This window comes from Lepidochelys kempii, chromosome 23, assembly GCF_965140265.1.
Source record: "Lepidochelys kempii isolate rLepKem1 chromosome 23, rLepKem1.hap2, whole genome shotgun sequence".
Taxonomy (NCBI): Eukaryota; Metazoa; Chordata; order Testudines; family Cheloniidae; genus Lepidochelys; species Lepidochelys kempii.
The window spans coordinates 49,414-76,807 of NC_133278.1; the positions used below are offsets into that span (position 1 = coordinate 49,414).

The 27,394-nt window shown below is 39.5% G+C and overlaps 1 protein-coding gene across 12 annotated transcripts in view; it reads right to left on the reverse strand.

Annotated features, from left to right (window-relative positions):
- The window catches only part of LOC140902052 (leucine-rich repeat and fibronectin type III domain-containing protein 1-like protein), a 264,710-nt gene that overhangs the window by 24,586 nt on the left and 212,730 nt on the right, over positions 1-27,394 (reverse strand). For 9 of the 12 annotated variants that reach the window (XR_012155996.1, XM_073321684.1, XM_073321675.1 and 6 more), the window contains one exon: positions 1,742-3,136. Coding sequence is in view for 11 of the 12 variants with exons in the window: in XM_073321684.1 (XP_073177785.1) it covers positions 1,742-3,117 (1,376 nt within the window). In the remaining variant the exon portion in view is untranslated. Of the gene's footprint in view, positions 1-1,741; positions 3,137-9,995; positions 10,080-27,394 lie in introns of all 12 variants that reach the window. The other 3 variants (XM_073321683.1, XM_073321677.1, XM_073321676.1) reach the window with 1 other exon arrangement.

The following is a 27,394-nucleotide window of genomic DNA, read 5'->3' on the forward strand; positions in this document are numbered from 1 at the left end:
GGCAGCAATTCTGCGGAAAAGGACCTAGGGGTGACAGTGGACGAGAAGCTGGATATGAGTCAGCAGTGTGCCCTTGTTGCCAAGAAGGCCAATGGCATTTTGGGATGTATAAGTAGGGGCATAGTGAGCAGATCGAGGGACGTGATCGTCCCCCTCTATTCGACATTGGTGAGGCCTCATCTGGAGTACTGTGTCCAGTTTTGGGCCCCACACTACAAGAAGGATGTGGATAAATTGGAAAGAGTCCAGCGAAGGGCAAGAAAAATGATTAGGGGTCTGGAACACATGACTTATGAGGAGAGGCTGAGGGAACTGGGATTGTTTAGTCTGCAGAAGAGAAGAATGAGGGGGGATTTGATAGCTGCTTTCAATGAGAGGTGGTTCCAGAGAGGATGGTTCTAGACTATTCTCAGTGGTAGAAGAGGACAGGACAAGGAGTAATGGTCTCAAGTTGCAGTGGGAGAGGTTTAGGTTGGATATTAGGAAAAACTTTTTCACTAGGAGGGTGGTGAAACACTGGAATGTGTTACCTAGGGAGGTGGTAGAATCTCCTTCCTTAGAAGTTTTTAAGGTCAGGCTTGACAAAGCCCTGGCTGGGATGATTTAATTGGGGATTGGTCCTGCTTTGAGCAGGGGGTTGGACTAGATGACCTCCTGAGGTCCCTTCTGACCCTGATATTCTATGATTCTATTTCTGAGCCTCTAAATGCCAAATCGGTGCAAAATACACTATATTACCATTTCAACTACATGTGCAGTTTACACTGTTGAATTTGGCCCAGTGCATCCCCAAAATAGTAGTATAAATTAAATATGCAATGATGGAAACTGATTAGGGGCATATGCCATAATGTGTATGATACAAAAAATTAGAAATATATATCTTCACGAGTACATTTATAGTATATATAATACAGATACATAATGCAAGCTCCTACAATTAGTATTCTGAATATTTTCTCTTTCCCTATATTTTTAGATGAATCAAATATGTTTAGTTAGCATAAAATGTAAATAATTTTTCACTGATCTTTTGCTTAAAAATACAGATGAATTCAATGTTATCCATATGCAAAAAGTCACCATTCCTGTGATTCAAAGTCACTGCATTAACAAGTTAACTGAAGTGTTTCTAAACCTCGGGAGCCATTTTGATGCAAGTTTCAGAGTAACAGCCGTGTTAGTCTGTATTCGCAAAAAGAAAAGGAGTACTTGTGGCACCTTAGAGATTGGTTAGTCTCTAAGGTGCCACAAGTACTCCTTTTCATTTTGATGCAAGTAACTCTCCTAAAGCTCATGAAATTGGTCCATGGCCATGCCCAGGAGTTGGAAGCTCTGGGTTGTAATTCCTTACTCTGTCACAGACCTGTGAGAACTTGGGAAAGCCACTTCACCTCTCTCTATATCATTTAGAAAAAGGGGATAATACTCACCAACCTCACACAGGTTGTTAGATTGTAAAGCTTAATTCCTGTCTATGAAGTGTTTGGAGATGCTTGGATAGGTAGCACCGTAGAAGGTAATGCATTATTAGTAATATTTATTATAATTCCTCAGTAACAGGAGACACCAAATGAAAAACAGGCTATGAAAGGCATTTCCCATAGCTCCCTTCATTAAACAGTTAATGCCTGCAACATACCTGGCATTACATCAGAGAATTTTAAATATACAATCATTTTCTCTTATTCCCATCTGTTAGTTCACAATGACAATTGAACTGCTATGTGAATAGGATTACCTGTAAACTAGTATATCATCAGAAGAGCTGTTATACTGAATCTGGTACATTCGTATTCCAGGAATATGATGCTGGGAAGGCCACTGTATGAGAGCAGAGGATGAGGTCAGCTCAGCAACCACAACCTTCTTCTCCTGCTGAGCTTTAGTTTCATTAGGGAAACTTGACTTAGCAGATATAAGAATGTCTGAAGGCCCAGACTCAGCATCTTTCTCACAGTTGGTACTGTTAGCAAGATGAGGATAAGGATTAACAACAAGTTCAACAGGAGCCGTAGATTCTCCTGCAGCATTTGATGCTATACAAGTAAATGTACCTTTTTCTGTCAAAGTAGTAGTTAAAATATCCAGAGTTCCATTCTCATAGGAAATTGTCCTAGATGTATTGGAGACCAACTTCCCCTCAGGGGAGATCCAGCGAACATAGGGATCCGGGTCACCGACCGCTTTGCACTTCAAAGAGACACTCTGTCCCTCCATAACCACGAGTTTTGGCGTTCGATGTGTTATCATTGGAGGTTCACAGACAAACTCCCCCTCTTTAATGGACCAAAAGTACTTGCCCATCAATTCCAGTGGTGAGGCACATGTTTCTAGATCATCTTCTCTGGTAAGGCGTCTCAACCACACTAATTCACAGTTGCAGTGTAGAGGATTCCCTCCAAAGCTAAGCACCAGAGAGGACAATGGAGACCCTTTAGATTTAGCATACACAGGGATTCTGGAGAACAGGGGGTCAGGGGGAATTTTTTTCAATTTGTTGGATGTCATGTCTAATCGAGCAAGTTTGTGAAGGTTTGAGAAGATTCCTTCTGGAACAAACTCAATGAGGTTGTGATCCAAACTGATTGTATTGACATTAGAAAGCTTTCCAATTGTATCCCAAGGAATATTAACAAGATTATTATATGATAGATCCAGGTCCTCAAGTGTTTCAATAAAGTCATCTAAAGATCCAGGAGAAATATAGTTCAATTGATTGTTACTGAGTATTAAGTGGCGAAGATTAATTAAACCTTTGAAATGATCCTCATTGATACAAGTCAGTCTGTTACTATCCAAATGTAATGCATGAAGGCCTTTAAGATCAAAAAACGCATAAGGCATGATTTGACTTATTGTATTTCTTGATAGTGTCAAGTGAATAAGATTTGTCATGTTTGCAAAATCCTTTCTTCTAAGTGTGGTGATGAAGTTATCCATTAATCTTAGTTCTGCTGTTCTCCTGTCAATGCTGGGGGGCACAAAGAGAAGCCCAGTCTTCGTACAGAGGATGGTGAAGGATGGAGACAGGTTTTGACACATACACCGTTTTGGACACATCATAGCCTTCACAGCAGTGCTAATAACCAATAGATAGATAGCCAGCCTTTCCATTGTAAGAAAGATAGCAAACCTAAAGGAGAAAACAAGAAATCCAGATAAAGCCATTTTAATAACAAAAATTTTGAAAGACCATTTATATCTAAACATTTGTTATAATTATGGCTCCTGAATAAATCAGACATGCAATTCTAGGCATTACTGAAATGACTTAATTGATAATGTAAGTCTGGGAATCTGCTGAGCTAAGCCATTAAAATTCTTAGCTCACTTGATCTGGTTATCTTATCATAAGAACTCATAGGCCTGATGGTAAAGCAAAAGTGCATTGCTCTCTGAGGTTAACAGAGGTGTGATAAGACTGTAGGGAGGTCTGCTATTTGTGGGGACTGATCTTGAGAATCAATTACCACTCCTCCAGGACTAGCTCTTCACGGACAAGCATTAATGATGGCTTTGGAGGTGACTTGTCCTGCCTTACAAGTTAGAAGGAAATGTTGGACAATGGTGGTACCAAGTGAGGTAAATACTAGGGAAAAAAAGAATTGAATGCTAGGGATTACATAGAATCTATTCATTTACAGGAACCTGAAGCATCCAGAGGTAAAAGTAATCTTTCTCTCCACACACTTTGTTTAGGAGACATTTTATGAGCAGCCCAAATTAACATTCTTTTTCACATTACATTTGATTTTACGTTCTTCCATTTTGTTGCCCATGTCTGAGTGATACAGCACGTAACACAATGAGGCCCTGATTCTGACTGCAGCCTATGCATGTCCAACAATACCAGAATGTACAGTAACAGAAAAGTACAAATTACATACAATGGGCTGCACATCCACTGTCATAAATAAAAATCCAACAGTAACCACTCATGGCAGGCATAATAAAAATAATACTCCTCAAACCACCTCTCCATTTCTTCCCTAAATGCCTGAGAAAAAGACAGGCTTTGTTCAGCAGATTAAGAACATAAGAATGGCTACACTGGGTCAGATCAATGGTCCATCTACCCAATATTGTGTCTTCTGACAGTTGCCAATGCCAGGTGCTTCAGAGGCAACGAAAAGAATAAGGCAATTATTGAGTGATCCATCCCCTGTAGTCCAGTCCCAGCTTCTGCCAGTTTGACATTTAGGGAGCATCCAAACAACCATTTAGGCTAATAGCCATTGATGGACCTATCCTCCATGATCTTACCTATTTTTTTTTTTAACCCAGTTATACTTTTGGCCTTCACAACATCCCCTGGCAATGAGTTCCACAGGTTGACTGTGTGTTGTGTGAAGAAGTACTTCCTTATGTTTGTTTTAAAACTGCTTGCTTATTAATTTCAACAGGTGACCCCTCGTTCTTGTGCTATGTGAAGGGGTAAATAACACTTTCCTATTCACTTTCTCTACACCATTCATGATTTTATAGTCCTCTATCATATTCCCCCTTAGTCATCTCTTTTCTAAGAAAATCTCTCCTCATATGACAGGTTTCAGAGTAGCAGCCGTGTTAGTCTGTATTCGCAAAAAGAAAAGGAGTACTTGTGGCACCTTAGAGACTGGAAATTGGTTAGTCTCTAAGGTGCCACAAGTACTCCTTTTCTCCTCATATGGAAGCTGTTCCATCCCCTAATAATTTTTGTTGCCCTTCCTGGTCTCTTTTCCAGAACTACATGCAGTATTCAAGGTGTGGGAGTACCATGGAATTATGCAGTGGCATTATGACATTTTCTGCCTTATTACCTCTCTCTGTCCTAATGGTTCCTAACATTCTGTTAGCTTTTTTGACTGCTGCTGCATATTGAGTGGGTGTTTTCAGAGAACTGTCCATGATGACTCTAAGATTTCTTTCTTGAGTGTAACAGCTAATTTAGACTCCATCATGTGGTATATATAGTTGGGATTATGTTTTCCAATGTGCATTACTTTGCACTTATCAACATTGAATTTCATCTGCCATTTTGTTGCCCAGTCACCCAGTTTAGTGAGATCCCTTTTTATCTCCTTGCAGTCAGCCTTGGACTTAAATATCTTGCATAATTTTGTATTGTCTGAAAACTTTGCTATCTCACTATTTATCTCCTCTTCCAGATCATTTATGAATACGTTCAATAACACTGGCTCCAATATTTACTTCTTCCCATCGTGAAAACTGGCTATTTATTCCTTCCCTTTGCTTCCTATATTTTATCCAGTTATTGATCCATAGAAGTCCTTCCCTCTTTTCCCATGACTGCTTATTTTATTTAAAAGCCTTTGGTGTGGGACTCTGTTAAGGACTTTCTGAAAGTCCAAGTACACTATATCTTGTCCACATGCTTGTTGACACTCTCAAAGAACTCTAATAGTTTGGTGAGACATGATTTCCCTTTACAAAAGCCGTGTTGACACTTCCCCATCATTTCATGTTTCTCTATGTGTCTGGTTTCAGAGTAACAGCCGTGTTAGTCTGTATTCGCAAAAAGAAAAGGAGTACTTGTGGCACCTTAGAGACTAACCAATTTATTTGAGCATGAGCTTTCGTGAGCTACAGCTCACTTAATTGGATGCATACCGTGGATGCATCCGATGAAGTGGGCTGTAGCTCACGAAAGCTCATGCTCAAATAAATTGGTTAGTCTCTAAGGTGCCACAAGTACTCCTTTTCTCTGTGTCTGATAATTCTGTTCTTCACTATAGTTTCAATCCATTTGCCTGGTACTGAAGTTAGGTTTATTAGCCTGTAATTGGCAGGATCACCTCTTGAGCCTTTTATAAAAATCAGTGTTACATTAGCTATCCTCCAGTCATCCGGTGTAGAGACTGATTTAAGCTACTGGTTACATGCCACAGTTAGTAGTCCTGGAATTTCATATTTGAGTTCCTTCAGAACTTTTGGGTGACTCTCATCTGGTCCTGGTGACTTATTATTGTTTAATTTATCAGTTTGTTCCAAAACGTCCTCTATTGTCACCTCAGTTTGGGAGCTGAGCTGTCACCTAAAAAAAAAAAAGGTTCAGGTGTGTGACTCTCCCTCATACCCTCAGCAGTGAAGACTGATGCAAAGAATTAATTTAGCTTCTCTGCAATGGAGCGCCTCACTGTTTGCCAGGCTTTTCCTTGAGCGCCTCGCTAGCACCTAGATCATCCAGTGGCCACCCTGACTGTTTGGCAGGCTTCCTGCTTCTGATGTACTTAAAAATTCTTTTGCTGTTATTTTTTGTGTCTTTTGCTAGTTGCTCTTCAAATTCTTTTTTGGCCTGCCTAATTATACTTTTACACTAGACTTGCCAGAGTTTATGTTCCCTTCTATTTTCCTCAGTAGGATTTTACTTCCAATTCTTAAAGGATGCCTTTTTGCCTCTAGCTACTGTGGTTAGATATTGATAGATGTCTGGCTGCGTGTGTGTGTGCCTTCTGTGTACTGCCCCTGCCTTGTGCAGACAGCTGGCATGGCAGACCTTGAGCAAACTGCCCAATGACCACAAGATCCGTTAAGGAACGAAGGTACCCAGCCAGGTTTATTGTCAACGAAGCATGGTACTAGTATCCCGCAGACTCTGCCAGACCGGTAATACATGTATGGCTGTAACAATGGACCAGCTCAATGAACTGCGGGACTTTCCGCTACACACAGATACTCCCTCTGAGATGTCTTTACACCCCGATACAAACAAGTTAGTACTGCCCCTCAGACATAGTTAGTTATCGCCCCCTGATGTCACTAGTTATTACCCATTATTTTGCACATGTTGGTTCGATCAAAACATCTCTATTCCATACTGTCATCCTGACCTTATATTTTAGGAGGGGTCAGTGTGTTCCTGTTATTCTTGGGGAACGTTTTTGTACCATCCTTGATATTGGGATGTTCTGGTACCACTAGATAACGGGATGTGTTTGCATGAGCACTCTGTGAGAGCACTTCTTAGGAATGTTTCTGCAATATCCGCCCTGTTCTTGCCAAATTCTGTGAGCAGATCCTGCCTCATACCAGGCCTCTGATACAAGGGCTTATGTTTCAGGCTCTCTTCCTACTACAATTACCTCTTTTACTCTGCTTTTTAGCCATGGTGGAATGTTTTTGGGCCTCCTGCTGTTTTTTTTAAAAAAATATTATCTGTGGTATACATTTAGTTTGAAACACTGTTATGGGCATTTAAAATAGTTTCCATGAATTTCCAGGCATTTTACCCTTGTGACTGTTCCTTTTAATTTCCATTTAACGAGTTCACTCATTTTTGTGTACTTCCCCTTTTTGAAGTTAAAGACTACTGTGATGAGTTTCTTTGGTATTTTCCTGCCTACAAGAACGTTAAATTAAATTACATTATGATCACTATTACTGAATGGTTCATCTATATACACCTCTTGGACCAAATCCTGTGCTCCACTTAGGACTAATTCAAGAATTGCCCCTCCTCTTGTGGGTTCCAGGACTTGCTGCTCCAAGAAGTAATTAACTATCCTAGCTGATCAGGAGCTAGTTACATATCTGGAGCACTGGTAGTAATGGGAAAAGATAACTTACGTTTTAAAATAATAATAACTAGTATAATGATGATAATAATACTCATAATGAAGTACAATAAATTTTAAAAAAGTGTAAATTTTAATTGATAATGTAATTAAAATACTAATTTAGTGTTAAGAAAATGTATTTTATTCAAACTAAGTCTCTATAGTACATTGTCAAATGGGGAAAAGTGAAAAGTTGTAATATTCTATTTAAAATAATTTTAAAGGTATATCTGAAAAGGACAGAATTCCAGAAAAGTTCTTTCCAGAAAGAATGTAATAATGTGCTATTACTATATTTAAAAACACATTTGCTTGTTTAAAAAAAATCAATTTTCTAATTTTCATTTTTGCAGTACTTCATTCTACTACCCTACTCTACAAATTGTTGTGATTTCAGGAAAATTATAAGTGTGAGGAACAAAACTGAATTATTTTCTTTTAAAATATATTTATACTTTCAAAAATACATATCCCCTGATATACATGGCGTCTGAGATCCAGCACATTAGTCTAAGTATCCATTATGTTCCAATTAGTTCAGGATAACAGACATAAAAATCACTAAAGAGGAACATATAGTAGTTACATTATTCAATAAAAAACATTTGGGATTAACTACATTTTAAAATTTGCAAAAGGCATATTGCAAACAAAACTGCAGCTCACCATGGATTTGCTGAGAACATATATTCTCCAGTGTTTTGCCCAGTTTTGTTTTAAATTTCACAAACAACAGGGTTTGCACTACTTGCTTTGGGAGAATATTCCACATCCTCACAAACCTAACTAAGGAAATTTTTTCTGACATTCAGCCTCCATTTTCCTTTATCATTTTCACCCCAGTAATCTCATTAATAATTCTCCCTTCCTGGTGGTTACACTATTGTAGATGGTTCTGATCCCTTCATCTCCTCCCACCCCTTCCGCTGTCACCTAGTTAACCTGTATCTAATTACAGTAGCTCTTAAATATCTAACTTCATGAAATCCATCCTTCTTGGTCTATAATCACATTTATGAAGAGAGACTGCTGTACACTCTCCATGTGACAGCAACAGCAACAAAATTTAGCTCTTATATAGCGCTTTTAGCCTCTATAATACCCATCATCCCAAAGAAACCCGAAGCGCTTTACAGACTAGAGATAAATGGATTGCTTCTCTACTACTGACATTCAGCCGCATTTAGGATGAAGTGGGGCAACTGTTAAACTACACACAACAATGCTACACAATACTTTAGGATATGGAACAAGCTTGTATCCAAAGAATGGAATTCAATGGAAATTAAGGGAAACAGAATGACACCACCTGACCTGAAATTTCACCATAATTCCCTGCATTCACACTCCCATGTAATAAATAGAAAAAAAGACACAAGGTCTTTAATGACTATAATGGGTTATGTCTCGGTCCCTACCAAATTCATGACCATGAAAAACACGGCACAGACCGTGAAATCTGGCTCCCACTGTGATATCTCATCTTTTGTGGACTTTTACCCTATACTATACAGATTTTACGGGGGAGACCAGCGTTTCTCAAATTGAGGGTCCTGACCCAAAAGGGAATTGCAGGGGGTTCACAAGGTTATTTTAGGGGGGGTCATGGTATTGCCACCCTTACTTCTGCGCAGACTTCAGAGCTGGGCGGCTGGAGAGTGGCGGCTGTTGGCTGGGCACCCCCAGCTCTGAAGGCAGCGCCCCGCCAGCAGCAGCGCAGAAGTAAAGGTGGCAATACCCTACCATGCCATGCCACTCTTACTTCTGTGCTGCTGCCCTCAGAGCTGGGCGGCTGGATAGTGGTGGCTGCTGACTGAGGGCCCATCTCTCAGCCAGCAGTACAGAAGTGAGGGTGGTAATACCATACCATGACATCCTTCATTCTGCGCTGCTGCAGTCCTGCCTTCAGAGCTGGGCTCCTGGCCAGAAGCTGCTGCTCTCCAGCTGCTCAACTCTGAAGGCGGCGCCACCGCAAGCAGCAGAACAGAAGTAAGGGAAGCAGTATCACAACCCCTACAATACTCTTTTTGGGTCAATTACAACATCGTGAAATTTCATATTTAAAAAGCTGAAATTTATGATTTTTAAAATCCTATGACAGTGAAATTGACCAAAATGGACCATGAATTTGATTGGGCCTTAATTATGTCAGTTTGATGTCAGAAATTGATGAAAGATGGCATCTTTGATATCGCTGCACTATACAGAACTATACAGAACTAAACACTATACAGAGTCATTGGTTCACTCCTGAGTCAGAGGCAGAAGCACAATCTGCTGACTCAACTCTCTTAACTAATGAGATCAGAGCCCATGCTAGGGCAGTCTCACGAGTCAGCAGCGGCACATGGGATAATTTCCAAGACTCTGACAATTTACACCAGCTGAGGCTATACACCCATATCTGTATTTATAGTCTTAGGGTTCCAAACTGACCTCTAGGGCAGGAATGTTCAGAAAAGTGGCACGAAATTCCATCTCTCCAGTGCACTAAGAATGGTCTGCTTCAACCTCCGATCCCTGAAGAATGATAAATTTCTATCAGTGGGGTGAGGAGTTTCAGCTGGTGTCAGAACCTTTTTTCCATGCCATATGAGGTGAGATGTATAAAAATATAATGGTGTTTCCATACGTCCTTATGCCTGTTTCCCTGTGATATCTTAAACTTCCAGGAACATATATGTCTGCAACAGAAGGGTTAAATGCATTCCATTTGCAGTCAGTGACTGTGTGCCCTACGCATTTAAGGATCATAGAATCATAGAATATCAGGGTTGGAAGGGACCTCAGGAGGTCATCTAGTCCAACCCCCTGCTCAAAGCAGGACCAATCCCCAATTAAATCATCCCAGCCAGGGCTTTGTCAAGCCTGACCTTAAAAACTTCTAAGGAAGGAGATTCTACCACCTCCCTAGGTAACACATTCCAGTGTTTCACCACCCTCCTAGTGAAAAAGTTTTTCCTAATATCCAACCTAAACCTCTCCCACTGCAACTTGAGACCATTACTCCTTGTCCTGTCCTCTTCTACCACTGAGAATAGTCTAGAACCATCCTCTCTGGAACCACCTCTCAGGTAGTTGAAAGCAGCTATCAAATCCCCCCTCATTCTTCTCTTCTGCAGACTAACCAATCCCAGTTCCCTCAGCCTCTCCTCATAAGTCATGTGTTCCAGACCCCTAATCATTTTTCTTGCCCTTCGCTGGACTCTTTCCAATTTATCCACATCCTTCTTGTAGTGTGGGGCCCAAAACTGGACACAGTACTCCAGATGAGGCCTCACCAATGTCGAATAGAGGGGGACGATCACGTCCCTCGATCTGCTCACTATGCCCCTACTTATACATCCCAAAATGCCATTGGCCTTCTTGGCAACAAGGGCACACTGCTGACTCATATCCAGCTTCTCGTCCACTGTCACCCCTAGGTCCTTTTCCGCAGAATTGCTGCCTAGCCATTCGGTCCCTAGTCTGTAGCTGTGCATTGGGTTCTTCCGTCCTAAGTGCAGGACCCTGCACTTATCCTTATTGAACCTCATCAGATTTCTTTTGGCCCAATCCTCCAATTTGTCTAGGTCCTTCTGTATCCTATCCCTCCCCTCCAGCGTATCTACCACTCCTCCCAGTTTAGTATCATCCGCAAATTTGCTGAGAGTGCAATCTACACCATCCTCCAGATCATTTATGAAGATATTGAACAAAACCGGCCCCAGGACCGACCCCTGGGGCACTCCACTTGACACCGGCTGCCAACTAGACATGGAGCCATTGATCACTACCCGTTGAGCCCGACAATCTAGCCAACTTTCTACCCACATTAGCCCTTATGGCCCTTTTGGCCATACTGTTGCACTGGGAGCTCATGTTCACAGTGATTATCCAGCATGACCCCCAAACCTTTTCAGAGTCACTGCTTCCCAGGATAGAGTTCCCCATCCTGTAAGTATGGCCAGCATTCTTTGTTTCTAGATGTGTACATTTACATTTAGTAGTATTAAAACACATATTGTTTGCTTGTTCCCAGCTTACCAAGCAATCCAGGTCCCTCTGTACCAGTGACCTGTCCTCTTACTTATTTACCACTTCCACAATTTTTGTGTCATCTGCAAACTTTATTAGTGATCATTTTATGTGTTCTTCCAGATCATTAAAAAATGTTTAACAGTGTAGGACCAAAAACTGATCCCTGTGGGACCCCACTAGAAACACACCTGTTCAATGGCGAGTTCCTGTTTTCAAGTACATTTTGAGCTCTATCAGTTAACGAGTTTTCAATCCATTTAATGTGTGCCATGTTAATTTTATATTCTAGTTTTTTAATCAAAGTATCATGAGCTACCCCGTCAAATTCCTTACAAAAATCTAAGTATATTACAACACTATTACCTTTACCAACCAAACTTGAACTCTTATAAAAAATTATATAAAATTTGTTCAACAGAATGTATTTTCCATAACCACATGTTGATTAGCATTAATTATAATACCCTACTATAATTCTTTTTAATCAAGTCTCATATCAGCCACTCCATTATCTTGCCTGTTAATGATATCAGACTGACAGGCCCATTTATGCTTTTTAAATATTGCTACATCATTAGCATTCTTCCAATCCTCTGTGTTCCAACACCTATTGAAAATCAACAATAATAGTCCAGCAAGCTCCTCAGTCAACTCTTTTAAAACTCTTGAGTGCAAGTTGTCTAAACCAGCTGATTTTAAAAATGTCTAACTTTAGCTGCTTCTGTTTAACATCGTCCTGAGATACTAGTGGAATGGAAAGAGTGATACCATACGATATGACTAAGTCATTTGTTTTTTCCCAAAATATAGAACAGACATTTATTGATCGCTTCTCTGTTTTCTGCATTATTATTGATAATTTTCCCATTTCCATGTAGTAAAGGACTAGTACCATTGCTAAGATTCTGTTTCTTCTAGTATACTTAAAAATTCCTTCTTTTTGTTATTAACTAAGTTGGCTATAGATGTTGCCTGTGTCCCTTTGCTTCCTTTATAAATTTTCTACAGTTCCTAGCTTCTGATTTATATTCAGTACTATCAGTTTTCCCTTTCTTCCATTTGTTATACATATATTTTTATAGCTGCCTTCACTTTCCCTCTAAACCAGATTGATTTTTTTTAACCAATGTGGCCTCTTTCATTGATCGTGAGGTTTTGGCTTTTTGGGCCTCCAGTAAAGTGTTCTTAAACAATTCCCAATTATCACTCACATTTTTCTGATTAAATTCTTCCTCCCAGGTGATCTATCTATCTATCTTCACACACTCACACACACACACATATATATATGGTCTGAACTTTTGTCTGGACTTTATTGCACATTAAAAATGTGATCAGCTTGTACCTAAGTTACCATTATTTAGTTTTGTGATCAGTTCCTCTTTATCTGTCAGGATGAGTCTAATATAGAATTCCCATGTTGGATGCAACATTTTTTGAGGTAGGAAAAGGAGAAGGGGAGTGTATACATTTTTGCAGGAACAGGGGAGGATTCCTCATATGTCATATTTGATCTATGGATGCTGCATTCACCCAAAGCTTTCCATATGCTATAATACATGCGTTTATTTAATTATCAGGTGTAATAATAGCTTTACCGCACTCAACTGTCACAGAATATCTGTACTGGTGCCTAGATATTATGATGACTAGCATTCTGTAAATAGCATCTTACGAAGACAGACAGACATATAAGGAGTTTGATCTTGTATAATATAATTACTAACCATCAAAGAAACACAATGTCATGGTGAAGATCAACATCAGTGTTGCATAGACATAAAATGAAATTGTAAATGGTCTTAAATTTAGCTCATCACCAAACTTTATACAGCATTACTATTATTTCAGGTCTAATCTCTAGGGAATAAAATAATTATTATAAATTATAATGATTATAAAATTAGATAATATATTTATATAATACAATATAATATTTATAATCTATTTATATAATAATTATAAATTATAATTTATAATTATTATATGTAGTATAGTATAGTAAATTAGAATATTATAATTATAGTAAATTCTAGTTTATTATTATTATAAATTATAATTAATTATTATAAAATAATTATTACCATTATTTCAGGTCTAATCTCTAGGGAATACAATCTCTATGGGATATTTTCTGAGCAGTTAATCCCAAATGTGCAATTCAAATTTCCTTGCTGGCTTTTTCTCAACTTGAGATTGAACTACAAAAATAATAACTTTTATAGGTCTGTCCTGTGGTGCAGAATTCAAACATCTGAATCAGAGCAACGTTTTTCAGGTTGTACTTGGCTAACAATAAAATCAGTTTTTCTTTTAAGTACAGCCAAGACAAAGATATAGTAAAATGTACCTAATAATGTAAATTACATGATTCTAATATTTACCTTATTATGATCAGAGGCAACTTGTATCTAATTTTTCTAACAACTTTCTCTTTAGTAATGTCTTTTTTGCTCATGATTTTTTCCATCATCAGCTTTTAAAATATTTAACATAGTCCATTAATAGCTTCATTTTTCAAATATTTGCCTTTTTTGACAATCCTGTTTTTATTATCAGTCCATCTTGCGCTCTGCACCCTGCTTCTCCCTAATGGCTCCATCTTTTCACTCCCATTTGGCATAAATGATTAACTGATGTGCAATTATCTAAAAACAGGCGGCAATGCAATGTTATAATTCCCTTGTTTTGTCATTAGCAAATATTAATGCATTTTAATGGATTAACCCCCATTTGGGATACAAGAACCCAGTGTGTAACCATCTCACTTAAGCTATTATTCTGTTAAAAATATAATTAAGTGTGGTTAATGTGAAACTATGGCACTAAAATTAGCAATTTTAGTGCTACCAGTGATTGAAGTGCAATTACTCTTGTAAAGCAAATGACTGTAATAAAGGAAAGTTGGATCCAGCCCTGAATTATTACTGTTGTCCTGAATTATTTTTAAAAAGAGCTTTGGCCCTATTTGTCCAAACACTGCATTGAAAACTCACCTAATTATATTATAAACCAAATGTACTAGTCTAAACTTCAAAGTCTGCAAGGTCTTGACTACACTAGACATTAGGCATGCAGTGCCTATGTGGTCCCCCCGCAAACCCATAACACACCTTGCATCCACATACAAAATTGTTCCCAATAGCAAACATGAACTCTCATTAGATTTGCTCTGACCACAGCTAACCACAGGTCCTTCACTGTGCCTCACCATCCTATCTATGCAGCTAGGAACCTGATGACCCACTAACCATGGAGTAGTAACCCTTTCTGATTTATTCATAGACATTTATTCCATGGAGGCAGCATGGTCCAGCTGTTAGATGACTAGACAGGGACTCTGGTGACCTGGTTTCCATACCCTCATGGGTGTAGTTTGGGGGAGGGAGTATTCCCCCCCAAACTCAAGCCTTAGGAACTTGCCCCCTCACGTGCAGCCCTGTTGGCTTGACTGGATCTGCCCTCCCAAATATAGAAGTTAAACTATACCTATACATCACAAGTCAGTGTCTGAGCAGGGTAACTTGGGCAAGTCACTTTCCCTCACTTCCTTTTTCTTTGTCCCTCACTTTGTTTTGTCTAAATTATAAGCTCTTCAGGGCAGCACTTTCCTCTTACTATGTATTTGTGCAGTGCCTAGCCCAATGAGTGCTCAATCTCAGTTAAGGCCTCTAGGGAGTAATGTACACAAATAATAAAGTGGAATGTAGGTTCCCATCAATGGTTCCTGCACAGTATGTGAAATGCAATAGTTTAAATCCCTTCATGACTTCTGACATGTTGATCTCCTTGATCAGTGGCCCCTGCAAACCTCCACGATGACAGTGCCCACTGGACAATCACCATGTTGTCTTCCATTATGAGCCTAGCTCTCATCCCTTTGGTCTGGTGCTGAAGTGTTCGCACTAACTCACCACGGTGGTACAGAAAAGCCACCTCCGTTATGCTACAGTTTTGCAGACACAGCTGCTCATCCCAGGTCTTGAAAACAACTTCACTCCACCCATTTGAGACTGTGATCCAGACCCAGAAATACACCTAACTTGCTGAATATCATCTTCAAATATTGCCCAAAACCAGGGATTGGGGCACAATTTTGCAGCATATACTCCTTTGGCTGCTGGTCTCAATCTCTGTGTCCCAAAAGCTGCAGCTGGAACACCCTCCACTGCTTTGGTGTATTTACCTCAGATGCCCTGTGACTGCTCTTCAGAAGTTCCAGCACCACCCTTTCCTGCTGAGCAAGAGCTAAGGATTAATTCTGTATGCAGAGACTTAGAGAAATTTCCCCAGGGAATTATGGGCATTTGACTGCGTCTCCCATAATTACACTGGGCTCCCAGAAAGAGAGCTAAAGGGCAGGGCAACTGCCCTTGATCGTTTTCCTAGCCTGTCGCTTAGACTACTGCACCACTATCTTTGCTACCCTCCTCTGGCTCTGCCTTCTCTATAGCATCAGCAATAAACTATTTACCTTCACTTGCCCCTTCACAATTTATCTCCACCCTACCTATCATGTCTTATTTGCTACTGAGACTTCAAGTACCACCTCTGACTGGTCCATCATGCCAGCCTCCATTGCCCACTTGTTACATTTTGAAACAAATGTCATTGTGCTTTTCCCCATGCTGCTGCTCACACTTGGGAAGAACTCACGGTAAACACCCACAAAGTCACCTCATTATTCTCCTTCAAACTCTCCTTTTCCATGGTGCTTACAAAAAACCCACAACGTGACAACAATTAGGCTGCTGGTGTGCTGAGACACCTGCCTATCATGCTGACCAATAATGTCTCATTGTTTCCTTGTCGGTCTGCATCCATATCTTGTCTCATACTGAGACTGTAAACTCTTTGGGGCAGGAGTTTTTGTTCTATTTGTACACTACCTAGCACAACGACACCCTGGTTCACGATTGGGCTTTCTGGGTGGTATGGTAACACAAATAAATAACAATAAAATTGCACCTGAAACAGCATGGTTTCTGTGCACAGGCTGCACCAGAGGTGAGGGAACTAGTTCCGTTACTAATAGGGCAGCATACTAGGGCAGGCTTTCTGAACATGCAAGTCTGTAACACTGCACAGGGCTTGCCTAGGATAGCTACGAATATTGAATGTCTAATTGAACTCCAGCAAGGAAGTTAAGCCGTTATTTAAATCATTAGTTTCCTTCAACTAATGCATGAATGCACTGAATACTAAGAAAAATTAGAAGAGTGATGAGCGTCAACGGGACATAACAGGCTTTGCTAGGTCAAATGAAGATATCTGGTCTCCTTCACAAAGGCGAAAGGAGTCTCTGCCACCGTGAATAAGAAGAAAAACTGTAAAAAACGTAATGTGTCTAAGAATGGTAACTCCTCTTGCTAGAAAGAGATAAGAAGGGCTTGTCTAAGAGTCAGAACTCATTGCTAATATTAGTTATATTCAATATTATGATGTATATCAGAAGAGTAGTAAACCAGTGGTAAGGATGGCGCCAAAATTCACATGTTAACTATTGAAAACCACAAAGGAGGTGTGGGTTAGTGATGCTCAGAAAGGGAACATTTTACTTCATTTGGAACTTGCCAGAACTCACCACTATCCATCACTTAAAACTTGCAGCAGCAAATATGAACAAAATGAGAGACTGTCTCCAGTCAAACATTTCAGCTAAGTACCATCTGCAGCCCTCTGAAGAGCAGTTATATTTGCTGGTAAAGAAAAGAGTAAGTCTGCCTCACCCATGCATATTCTTCCTATATGAACACATAAGAGGAGTTCTTTTCACACTCACAGGATTCCTGCAATGGATCCAATCTTTTCAGTTAAAAGTTACTGTTAGTAAGAACTATCAGCTATTAACCATGCTATGTCACTCACTGTGCTGTTACAGCTTAATATTGGTGTAAAACCCCCCACAAGTTAACCATGTAATTCTCAGACAATAAGGAATTCCAGGTCAGATAAGCAAGATATACAACTCATACATGTCCTTGTCAGGGATTTCCAGTGGTGTGAATTTGATTTGAATAAAGGAACATGAGTAGCAGGGAAAAGGGTCCGCTCCTGAGTGAATCTGCCATTAGGTTGTAAGGGATGTGCATTAGAATTTCAGGCAATATTGTCAAGCAGTGAGATTTAATTCCAATAACTCCAGACCTAGTTAAGCTGCTGAAGGCTTGACTGGTTTATAGCTGATAGATTATTATTTCACTCCATCTGAGGGAGTTCCAGTTGTGTTTGCTGTATGTATATGATAGGTGATAGACAGATTTATCAGCCTTAAATCAATATAAAAAGTACAACTTCACAATATTTCTCATACCAAGGACAGCTAACTTTTGATATTGCTGTTTGCCTTTTTTTTTTTTTAATGGGGACTGTTAACTCTATTCTGACTATTGTAATTTCAGCTCAATTCTTGACGAACAACCTTTGAGAGAAAACGAATCACACATATAAAGTAACAATTTTACTTCTGCACTATTCACTTCCTTCTCCTTTCGCCCCTTAATGCTCATGTTATTGTAGCTGTTAGCAAGATACAATAAAGTGTCTCACAACTTTGACTATTTCTACACCAAACTGGCTTTACTTTCCTATGCAGCCAATTCTACTTTTCACAAAAGGATCTTATTTTCGTTTGTCTTCAGTTCAGTTCCTTTTCCAGCTCTAGATCTCAAACCATGTGTTTCTGTCATTAAGCCACAGGCAGGTGATCATTTATTTTTTGGACCTTCAGTGACAAATTACTCACTGGTGGGAGAAACACGGAAAAGCAAACGTATTCAGAGAACAGAGAAGCTCAACACGAAGATCTCTTCATTTTTAAATAAAGTCACCTGAAAACTTTTCTCTAAATGAAACTTTAAGTTCAGAAGGCTTGATGGTGCCTTTAGAGGCTTACAAGAACCAAGCTTTAAAAGGGCACCTAGTACCTCTTGGAAAGCCTGGAAGCACATTCACTTCAGGATGCATTCTGAGTCCATATCATATTCTAACTTTATCATCTCATTCTTCAGTGTTAAAGAGATGTGCAGGAAGCAACATCATTTCATCTGTTCTACTGCTCATTCTCCACAAGAATCATAACTCTTTGCTTGTGACATCATAATAATCTCCTCAGCAACTAATTATAATTTTGACAAAGAATTAGGACTTCAGTGGGGAAATTAGCAACAGGAGCAGATGTGCCTCTTCAGAAATATTAGTATTTGCCTCTGTACCTAACTTATTAACACAATGTACCTATCTCTTATACACAGCCACCAGCTTACACAGGGTTTACTAACAAAGAAAGGTGCATTTTCTGCATGTAAACCTCTAGAAGAAACAGAGAATCTGATATAAAAGCAGAACAGTTTCCAAATGGTGTTTCAAAGTTTTCCATGATGCATTAACAGTTGGTAATATACTTTCCTTTCTGTTGAGCTCACACAGTTTCTGTCTTCTTTGCTTAACTGGTTTTCCTTTTAGAATCAAATACATGAACACTGGCATTTTTCCAGGTCTGTATCTGTACTCAGTCTAATAGCAATGAAATTGCAAAGCTTTTGTTTGTGTGTGTGTTTATCTCAGTGAGCACTTCCTAAGAGGTTTGTTTTGTCAAAAAAACTCCTTTAATAGGGTGGGAAAAGCAAATCCAACTGCTGCTGTATTTGCTGTGTTTCCTAGAATGTGAAAGGCAATGTTGGCCTGTAGCTATCTAAACCATTAGGAGGTGATGGAAGGGGGACCAGGGGGCATCCATGGGCAAGAGTGCTCATTACAAGGACTATGTTATTATACCCCTGTAGATCGTTTTAGATGCCTGTAGTTCTCTCAAAGCCCTATAGGCTATTGTACAATAGGAAGCATAACTGTAGGACATGGAAAAGATCCAAGCAGCTCTGGATGATTGATTCTTATAAATATTTCTCAATCCTTTGAATTGTGCAATGAGAACTTTTGATTTTTTTCTCGTTTGGTTGCAAACATCTTCCACTATAAAGCCATATTTTAGCTTCTCCTATAAAATGGACTTTGAAAATTGGTTTGGCTGGAAGATTGTCCTATTTATTGTAAACGCTAAGGAGAATGCTTCTGTGAAGTTTGAAGAAAGTCCCAACAGTCTGAAAGTGACAAATCAGTAAAAATTACCAATCTGAAATGTCAACTTTTGTCTAAATGTTTCTTTTTCTGCCTCTATCTTAAAAACTAGTTACTGCCCCATCAAGCTTTCTGCATTGTTAAATCTTCTTGAAACCATGAGTCATCTGAAGAAAACACGATGTGATTGAGCAGTTAGTTATTTACAGTTATCTGTGTTGTGGTGCATTTTGGCAACCAATCCTGTTCCAACAGATTCCAATGGGAGTTATCAAACCATTTCTGCTCCCATTAAAATTGACAGGAGGTTGGTTTTATGTTTGTTTGGGGTTTGTTTGTTTTTGCCACTGACTTTAGTGGAAGCAAAACTGGACATTGAGGTCAACTGGGCATTATTCGTGAATTCTCTCTGATCCTAGTTAGTCACAGTTATTCAGAGTCATTAATTTATTTTCACATACTGAACTCACAGATTTTCCATTTTTAAAAAATACTAACCAGTTTTTCTTGTGTTAAATTTTTACATCTATTTTTTGCCTCTAAGTATACTGAAAAAGTACCCTAGGGTGACTCTGAGTCAGCACTGCACAGGTGAGTTTCTGATGTGGCATTGATACTCCTACTGTGACAGACGTATTTTAGAGTACAAGAACGTCATCTCATGTTTAGATGCAAAGATCATGAAGCAAAGCTGAGCAGATCACTTGTGCAACTCAGGAAATAACACATTTCACCCCAAATGTGCTTTGAAAAGTTGGTACCAACTTAAATCCTTCAGGTTTTTTCATGTGCTTCTTCTGACTTTAAGGGGGAAGTATTTTACTTCTGGTCTTCTTTTGTAATGATATTCTTCTCTCCAAAATGACAGGTTTCAGAGTAACAGCCATGTTAGTCTGTATTCGCAAAAAGAAAAGGAGTATTTGTGGCACCTTAGAGACTAACCAATTTATTTGAGCATGAGCTTTCGTGAGCTACAGCTCACTTCATCGGATGCATGCCGTGGAAACTGCAGCAGACTTTATTTATACACAGAGAATATGAAAAAATACCTCCTCCCACCCCACTGTCCTGCTGGTAATAGCTTATCTAAAGTGATCATCAGGTGGGCCATTTCCAGCACAAATCCAGGTTTTCTCACCCTCCACCCCCCCCCACAAATTCACTCTCCTGCTGGTGATAGCCCATCCAAAGTGACAACTCTTTACACAATGTGCATGATAATAAAGTTGGGCCATTTCCTGCACAAATCCAGGTTCTCTCACCCCCTCACCCCCCTCCCAAAAACCACACACACAAACTCACTATCCTGCTGGTAATAGCTCATCCAAAGTGACCACTCTCCCTACAATGTGCATGATAATCAAGGTGGGCCATTTCCAGCACAAATCCAGGTTTTCTCACATCCCCCCCACCCCCATACACACACAAACTCACTCTCCTGCTGGTAATAGCTCATCCAAACTGACCACTCTCCAAGTTTAAATCCAAGTTAAACCAGAACATCGGGGGGGGAGGGTAGGAAAAAACAAGAGGAAATAGGCTACCTTGCATAATGACTTAGCCACTCCCAGTCTCTATTTAAGCCTAAATTAATAGTATCCAATTTGCAAATGAATTCCAATTCAGCAGTTTCTCGCTGGAGTCTGGATTTGAAGTTTTTTTGTTTTAAGATAGCGACCTTCATGTCTGTGATTGCGTGACCAGAGAGATTGAAGTGTTCTCCGACTGGTTTATGAATGTTATAATTCTTGACATCTGATTTGTGTCCATTTATTCTTTTACGTAGAGACTGTCCAGTTTGACCAATGTACATGGCAGAGGGGCATTGCTGGCACATGATGGCATATATCACATTGGTGGATGTGCAGGTATACGAGCCTCTGATACCTGCACATACCTCTGATACCTGCACATCCACCAATGTGATATATGCCATCATGTGCCAGCAATGCCCCTCTGCAATCACAGACATGAAGGTCGCTATCTTAAAACAAAAAAACTTCAAATCCAGACTCCAGCGAGAAACTGCTGAATTGGAATTCATTTGCAAATTGGATTCTAATTTAGGCTTTTCTATTTAATTTAGGCTTAAATAGAGACTGGGAGTGGCTAAGTCATTATGCAAGGTAGCCTATTTCCTCTTGTTTTTTCCTACCCTCCCCCCCCGATGTTCTGGTTTAACTTGGATTTAAACTTGGAGAGTGGTCAGTTTGGATGAGCTATTACCAGCAGGAGAGTGAGTTTGTGTGTGTATGGGGGTGGGGGGGATGTGAGAAAACCTGGATTTGTGCTGGAAATGGCCCACCTTGATTATCATGCACATTGTAGGGAGAATGGTCACTTTGGATGAGCTAATACCAGCAGGATAGTGAGTTTGTGTGTGTGGTTTTTGGGAGGGGGGTGAGGGGGTAAGAGAACCTGGATTTGTGCAGGAAATGGCCCAACTTTATTATCATGCACATTGTGTAAAGAGTTGTCACTTTGGATGGGCTATCACCAGCAGGAGAGTGAATTTGTGGGGGGGGGTGGAGGGTGAGAAAACCTGGATTTGTGCTGGAAATGGCCCACCTGATGATCACTTTAGATAAGCTATTACCAGCAGGACAGTGGGGTGGGAGGAGGTATTTTTTCATATTCTCTGTGTATAAATAAAGTCTGCTGCAGTTTCCACGGCATGCATCCGATGAAGTGAGCTGTAGCTCACGAAAGCTCATGCTCAAATAAATTGGTTAGTCTCTAAGGTGCCACAAGTACTCCTTTTCTTCTCTCCAAAAGAGCCTCTTTCTATAAAGTTATGTAAGAATTTCAAATATTATATTTTTCTAATGAGAAAACAGGTTTTAAGTGCAGAAAGTGCATTGAATATTTTCTTAAAACCTGTCTGTAGGTTGGAAAATAGTTTCTTAAAATGAAAAATAATCAGTCAAAAATATTAAGCAACCAAAACAGTATTGATGCAATGCCACCTCTCCAATAACCCTGACAGCAGAAGATCATGATTTCCATGACCTGAAGGGAAGAGCTATGGGTTTAATATGCTATCTTTTTTGGTAAGCAATGTGATTGAGCACCAGCAGAGATTTGGTAAAAAAACCCAGAATAATATGGTAACTCAAATTATTCCAATTTACTGTCTTTTTCTATTATAGTTTTCCATGAGGACTACTGAAAAAAGTTTTTTTCCCTACCTAATTAATGTTACTTTGCTCTGTAGACATTTTATTTAAAAAAATATATATCCTCCTGTGAAATTTTTTAATATAAGCCTATTATCTCTGAGGGACAGATTTGTCCCTGATTTACACTCTTGCAACTCCTTATATTCCATCAGGTTACACTGGATACAAGAGAAGGCAGTGTGATCTAATGTAAACTACATGAATTGTAAATATGTAGGCATAACTACGTAGCTTTATCTTCTCCTTTGTATCTATATTGTCTTTTTCTATCTAAATATGGACACATATATATATATATGTGCTTTAGGTGTTCTGGGGCCCGTACTTTTAAAGTCATTGAGAGATGCAACTCTGCAATATTACATAATGTTCATTCACTCAGATATTTCTGATACATATTATGATGCTTTAAGTTTATTTGAAAAATACTGCCCATTAATATATTTTGTTTACATCATCTTCTATGTATCTCTGATGTAAAAGCCATGAATTGTAAGCTGCTCTTAGAGACAATGAATGGTGCTTCAGCTACTAGATATTGTCATTGGATCTCGCATACAAATGTCAACAATGAAAGTCTGCAGACAATGAAATCTGTTACCAATCATAAATCAATATATGCTCGTTAATTTTGTTGTTACATAAAGCCTTCAATATGTACATCTGGTTATCAATGGTGTGATACAGCATGGCCAGAAGGAGAGTGATATAGGAGAGATATGTAAGTTCCAGGATGAGGAGAAGTCTTATTCCCTGTAGAGGGCAGAAAGGTTTCTATAGATTAATTAAAAGCACCTGAAGCCAATTAGAGCACCTGAAGCTAGTCACCTTATAAAAACCACCTGCTTCAATCAGCCAGGGGAAGGAGTTGGAGCAGGAGTGCAGTTTGGTGGAGTTGAAGTAGAGGAGAGTTTGGAGAAACGCTGTGGCTGGCTAGAAGACCAGGTCCCTAGGTAAAGAGACACCCGGCTTGTGCAGAGAGAGAGAGAGAGAGAGGGCAGGAAGCCCCACAAGCTGAAGAACAGGAGAGGGAAGTAGCCCAGGGGAAGAAAGCACTAGTTCAACTGGTTTACCACTATCCCTGGGCTGGGACCCGGAGTAGAGGGCGGGCCCGGGTCCCTCCCTCTCCACTACCCTTCTCTGGGTTACTAGTGGGGCAGTAGATACCCTAGTTCAGGGGCAGGAAACTGTGCCCTGAACCCCCACCCAAGAAGAGGAAGCGCGGGACCCATCATAATTGAACCGGCAATTTGCCACACTGGTAAATAAGGGCTGAATCTATGTTTTGTACTTACCAAATTTAAAGTGTACCTGGCTACTTTAAATGGACATATAGACCTATATTAACTATATAATCACAAGGGATGAGGCTCATCTGTTTCCTCAACTGGGGGAATTGGTCCTGCTTTGAGCAGGGGGTTGGACTTGATGACCTCCTAAGGTCCCTTCCAACCCTGATATTCTATGATTCTATGAACTGTAATTTCCACCTAGAAAAGGACATTCTGAAATGCAAGCTAAACAAGAGCCTGGTAGTGCAGAAAGTTATTGCACTAATTGTTCAACCTTGGAGATCAAGTTTCCTGCTGCAGTTCAGATCACAAATGAAAACTGATTTGGCAGTTTTATCCTGTTGGTTGCACATTTGTATCACAAAACCTTGACAAAATTCAATAGAATTGGCCAAATATATTCTAGAGAAATTCAAGGAAGTGCTCCAGAGCAGGGCTCAGGCGCCTTGGCAAATGCTGTGGGGAAGTTTGCTCAACATATAAGTCTCTAAGTCAGGATACAGAATATGGGATTTTCAAAGACTGTATGAGTCGGTGCTCAGACAGATGTCAGATCTCATTCAGATACTAGCATGTTGGAACAAATCCAAACTTAATTGCAGCCTTCTCTTCTAGTTATGGTATATTCTACATTTGTTTTTCACAATAAGAACGTGAACAAAAATATTGTAGGGCTATGTTTAACTAAACATCAATGGGGCTTTCCCTTCTGAACAGACACACTAACAGAAGAACTTAGTCACCTGCACTTCAGTTTCCCAGCAGAGCCTGGTGGCTGCCCTGAAACTGAAGATGATGTTGTTAGAAGCCAGCAGAGCAGCCAAGCAACACTTTCATGAACTGCCATACAGACCAGACCTAGATTTGGAATTCTCACTCTTGAAGGGTGGAAAAAGCAATTGCCTTATGGAAGTCACTCAGCTGGTGACTGGGAGAGACTAATCTAGGATGTGGCCCCGCAAGATGCATGGTGAGCACTCTGGCCCTGATACAGCAAAGCTCTTAAGCACATGAGTAATTTTGTTGAAGTCAATGCGGTGCCTTGCAGGATCGAGTGATTGTGCGTCTTTATAAGAAGTCATGGATTTCAATCTCCAGAGATGAGTTACGGCATGTGGCTTTTTAACATGAAGAGGAGATTGGGAAGTGGAACTGCCATCATAAACCACATTGCTGTCAAGATGAGGCCATGGCTAAAGTCTTTATTTAGTGCCGTTTCTCACTCTACCCACTACAAAAGTCAAATAACAAAGAATGTAAAAAGGAGAAAGAGGAAGGGAGAGAGGAAGATCCTAGTGAAAAATAAACAGAATATTAGACAGATCAATAAACATAGTGCGTGGACCTAAACCTCTTGTGCCATCCTCGCTTCTCGGGAGTGTTTTTCTATGCCCGATACATAGCACAAGCTCCCATTGGCTATAAAAAAACATTTAAAAAAACCCACTCTGAGGCACCCTATGAGTTTAAATCACAGGAAGAAAAGGTTCAAAAATTCAAGCTACTATGAAACCAAACTACAAAGCAAGTTTCACAAAACCTCAAACTAGGAGGTTTGCGCCAATAAAATCCCTCATTATTGTATTCCTAATAATAATACTATCAAGATTCCTGTGTACAAACATTTGGAAATGTAAAGTGTAAGTAATACTATTATTATAACGACTTCTTAGAGATCAGTTTAAGTGCACAGCCTGCATATAGTGCAGTATTTGTGGCCACATACATAATGTACAGCATATAGCAGTGTGTGCAGTTCAGTATATCAGGGAGAGGCTAAGGGAGCAAAGGAAGGTTTCCCATTCATTGGCATCAGAAAGCACTGCTTCTGTTTTCATTTACATTATTTCTCTGAGAGACAGAAATGTCTTTTTTTTCCCCATTTTTGAGCACACACTGATGCTGGTTTATGCTGATATTTTACTGCCTGCAATTTAATCATACTGTGTTGCCCTTTCACATTATTCAGCTATACTCAGTAGTAGTACATGTACATATCCTAATGTATTAAACTGAATTCCAGATTTGTATGATAATCTATCATTCACTTCTGCCTTTCCTCAAATCGATTCCAAAGTACTGCCTCTACACAACTGCATTCTTACTGCACAGAGAGGAGCAGGTGGCTTTTCCTAACTTTTCTATCTTTTTTCCTGTCTAGTATATCCTAACCATACAGAAACCTGGTCAAAATATTTCATCCATCAAAATGATACTTTTCTGCAGAATGAAATACGTTAAGAAGAAAGACATTTCTGCAGAGGCCATCAGCCAGCTGAGTCTAGCTGAGATGAACAGACTGTGCTCCTGCATGTTTTCCTATCCCAAATGCAGCTTTTCTGATTGTCACACTGCTGTGGCAACCTGTTAATTGTAAATGACAGGTGCTTACCATCTGGCTCAACTAAAAAAAATATGAAGATTTTCTTCCAAATAAGGATTTATCCTTATTCTGCTTTGGCCAAGAATTAAAGAGAAAGTTGAATGTTAGTTTCCTTTTAGCTGATCAACTGGTTAAAAAAAAATCCAGCCCCTCTCCCATGCACTTAATTGACAATAACTTGTTTTAGTAGTTAAACATTGTTTATAATATTTTCACGTTTGTAAAATTTATCCTGACATTTGCTAGTTTCTTTGTCCAGCTCTAATACAGTAGAAATAAATCTCTAAATGGTATGTAAGGAGCTGAAATTATTCTAGCTCTAAACCGTTGGGGTTCCAGTTATAATAGGGACATATATCATCTTGGGTGTGGGGATTGGACTTTTAGGGTGAAATCCTGACTGCACTGATGTCAATGTTGCCAGGATTTTATCCAAAAAGGTCAATTTTTGCTGGGTCTGAGACCTCCTGGGAGCTAGGGGTGTGTGTGTGTGTGTGTGCATGGACATAAACTACTCTCAAACAATTCATGTTAGAAAGTATGTGTGTGTAGTGTGTGGTTGCATCTCTATTTATTATTATATATTTGTATTCTCGTGGTGTCTAAAGAATCCAGTTTACATAATGTCAAAGAATGTAATGAGACCATTTTTTAAAAGTAGCTATCAGTTTCATCCAGAAATACCTGAGCCATCAGCTTGGTCTTCCAAAGTTAGTATTAGCATTTTGGCATTTTGGATACTATATTTAACCTTCAATTTTACAGAGATTTTCATAATATGGGTGATTAATTATTATATCAACATATTTATCCAAATCATGGTCAAAAGTCAATCATTTCATTCATGAAATTGTTAATTAACAAATAATTAACATAAATTGTAAA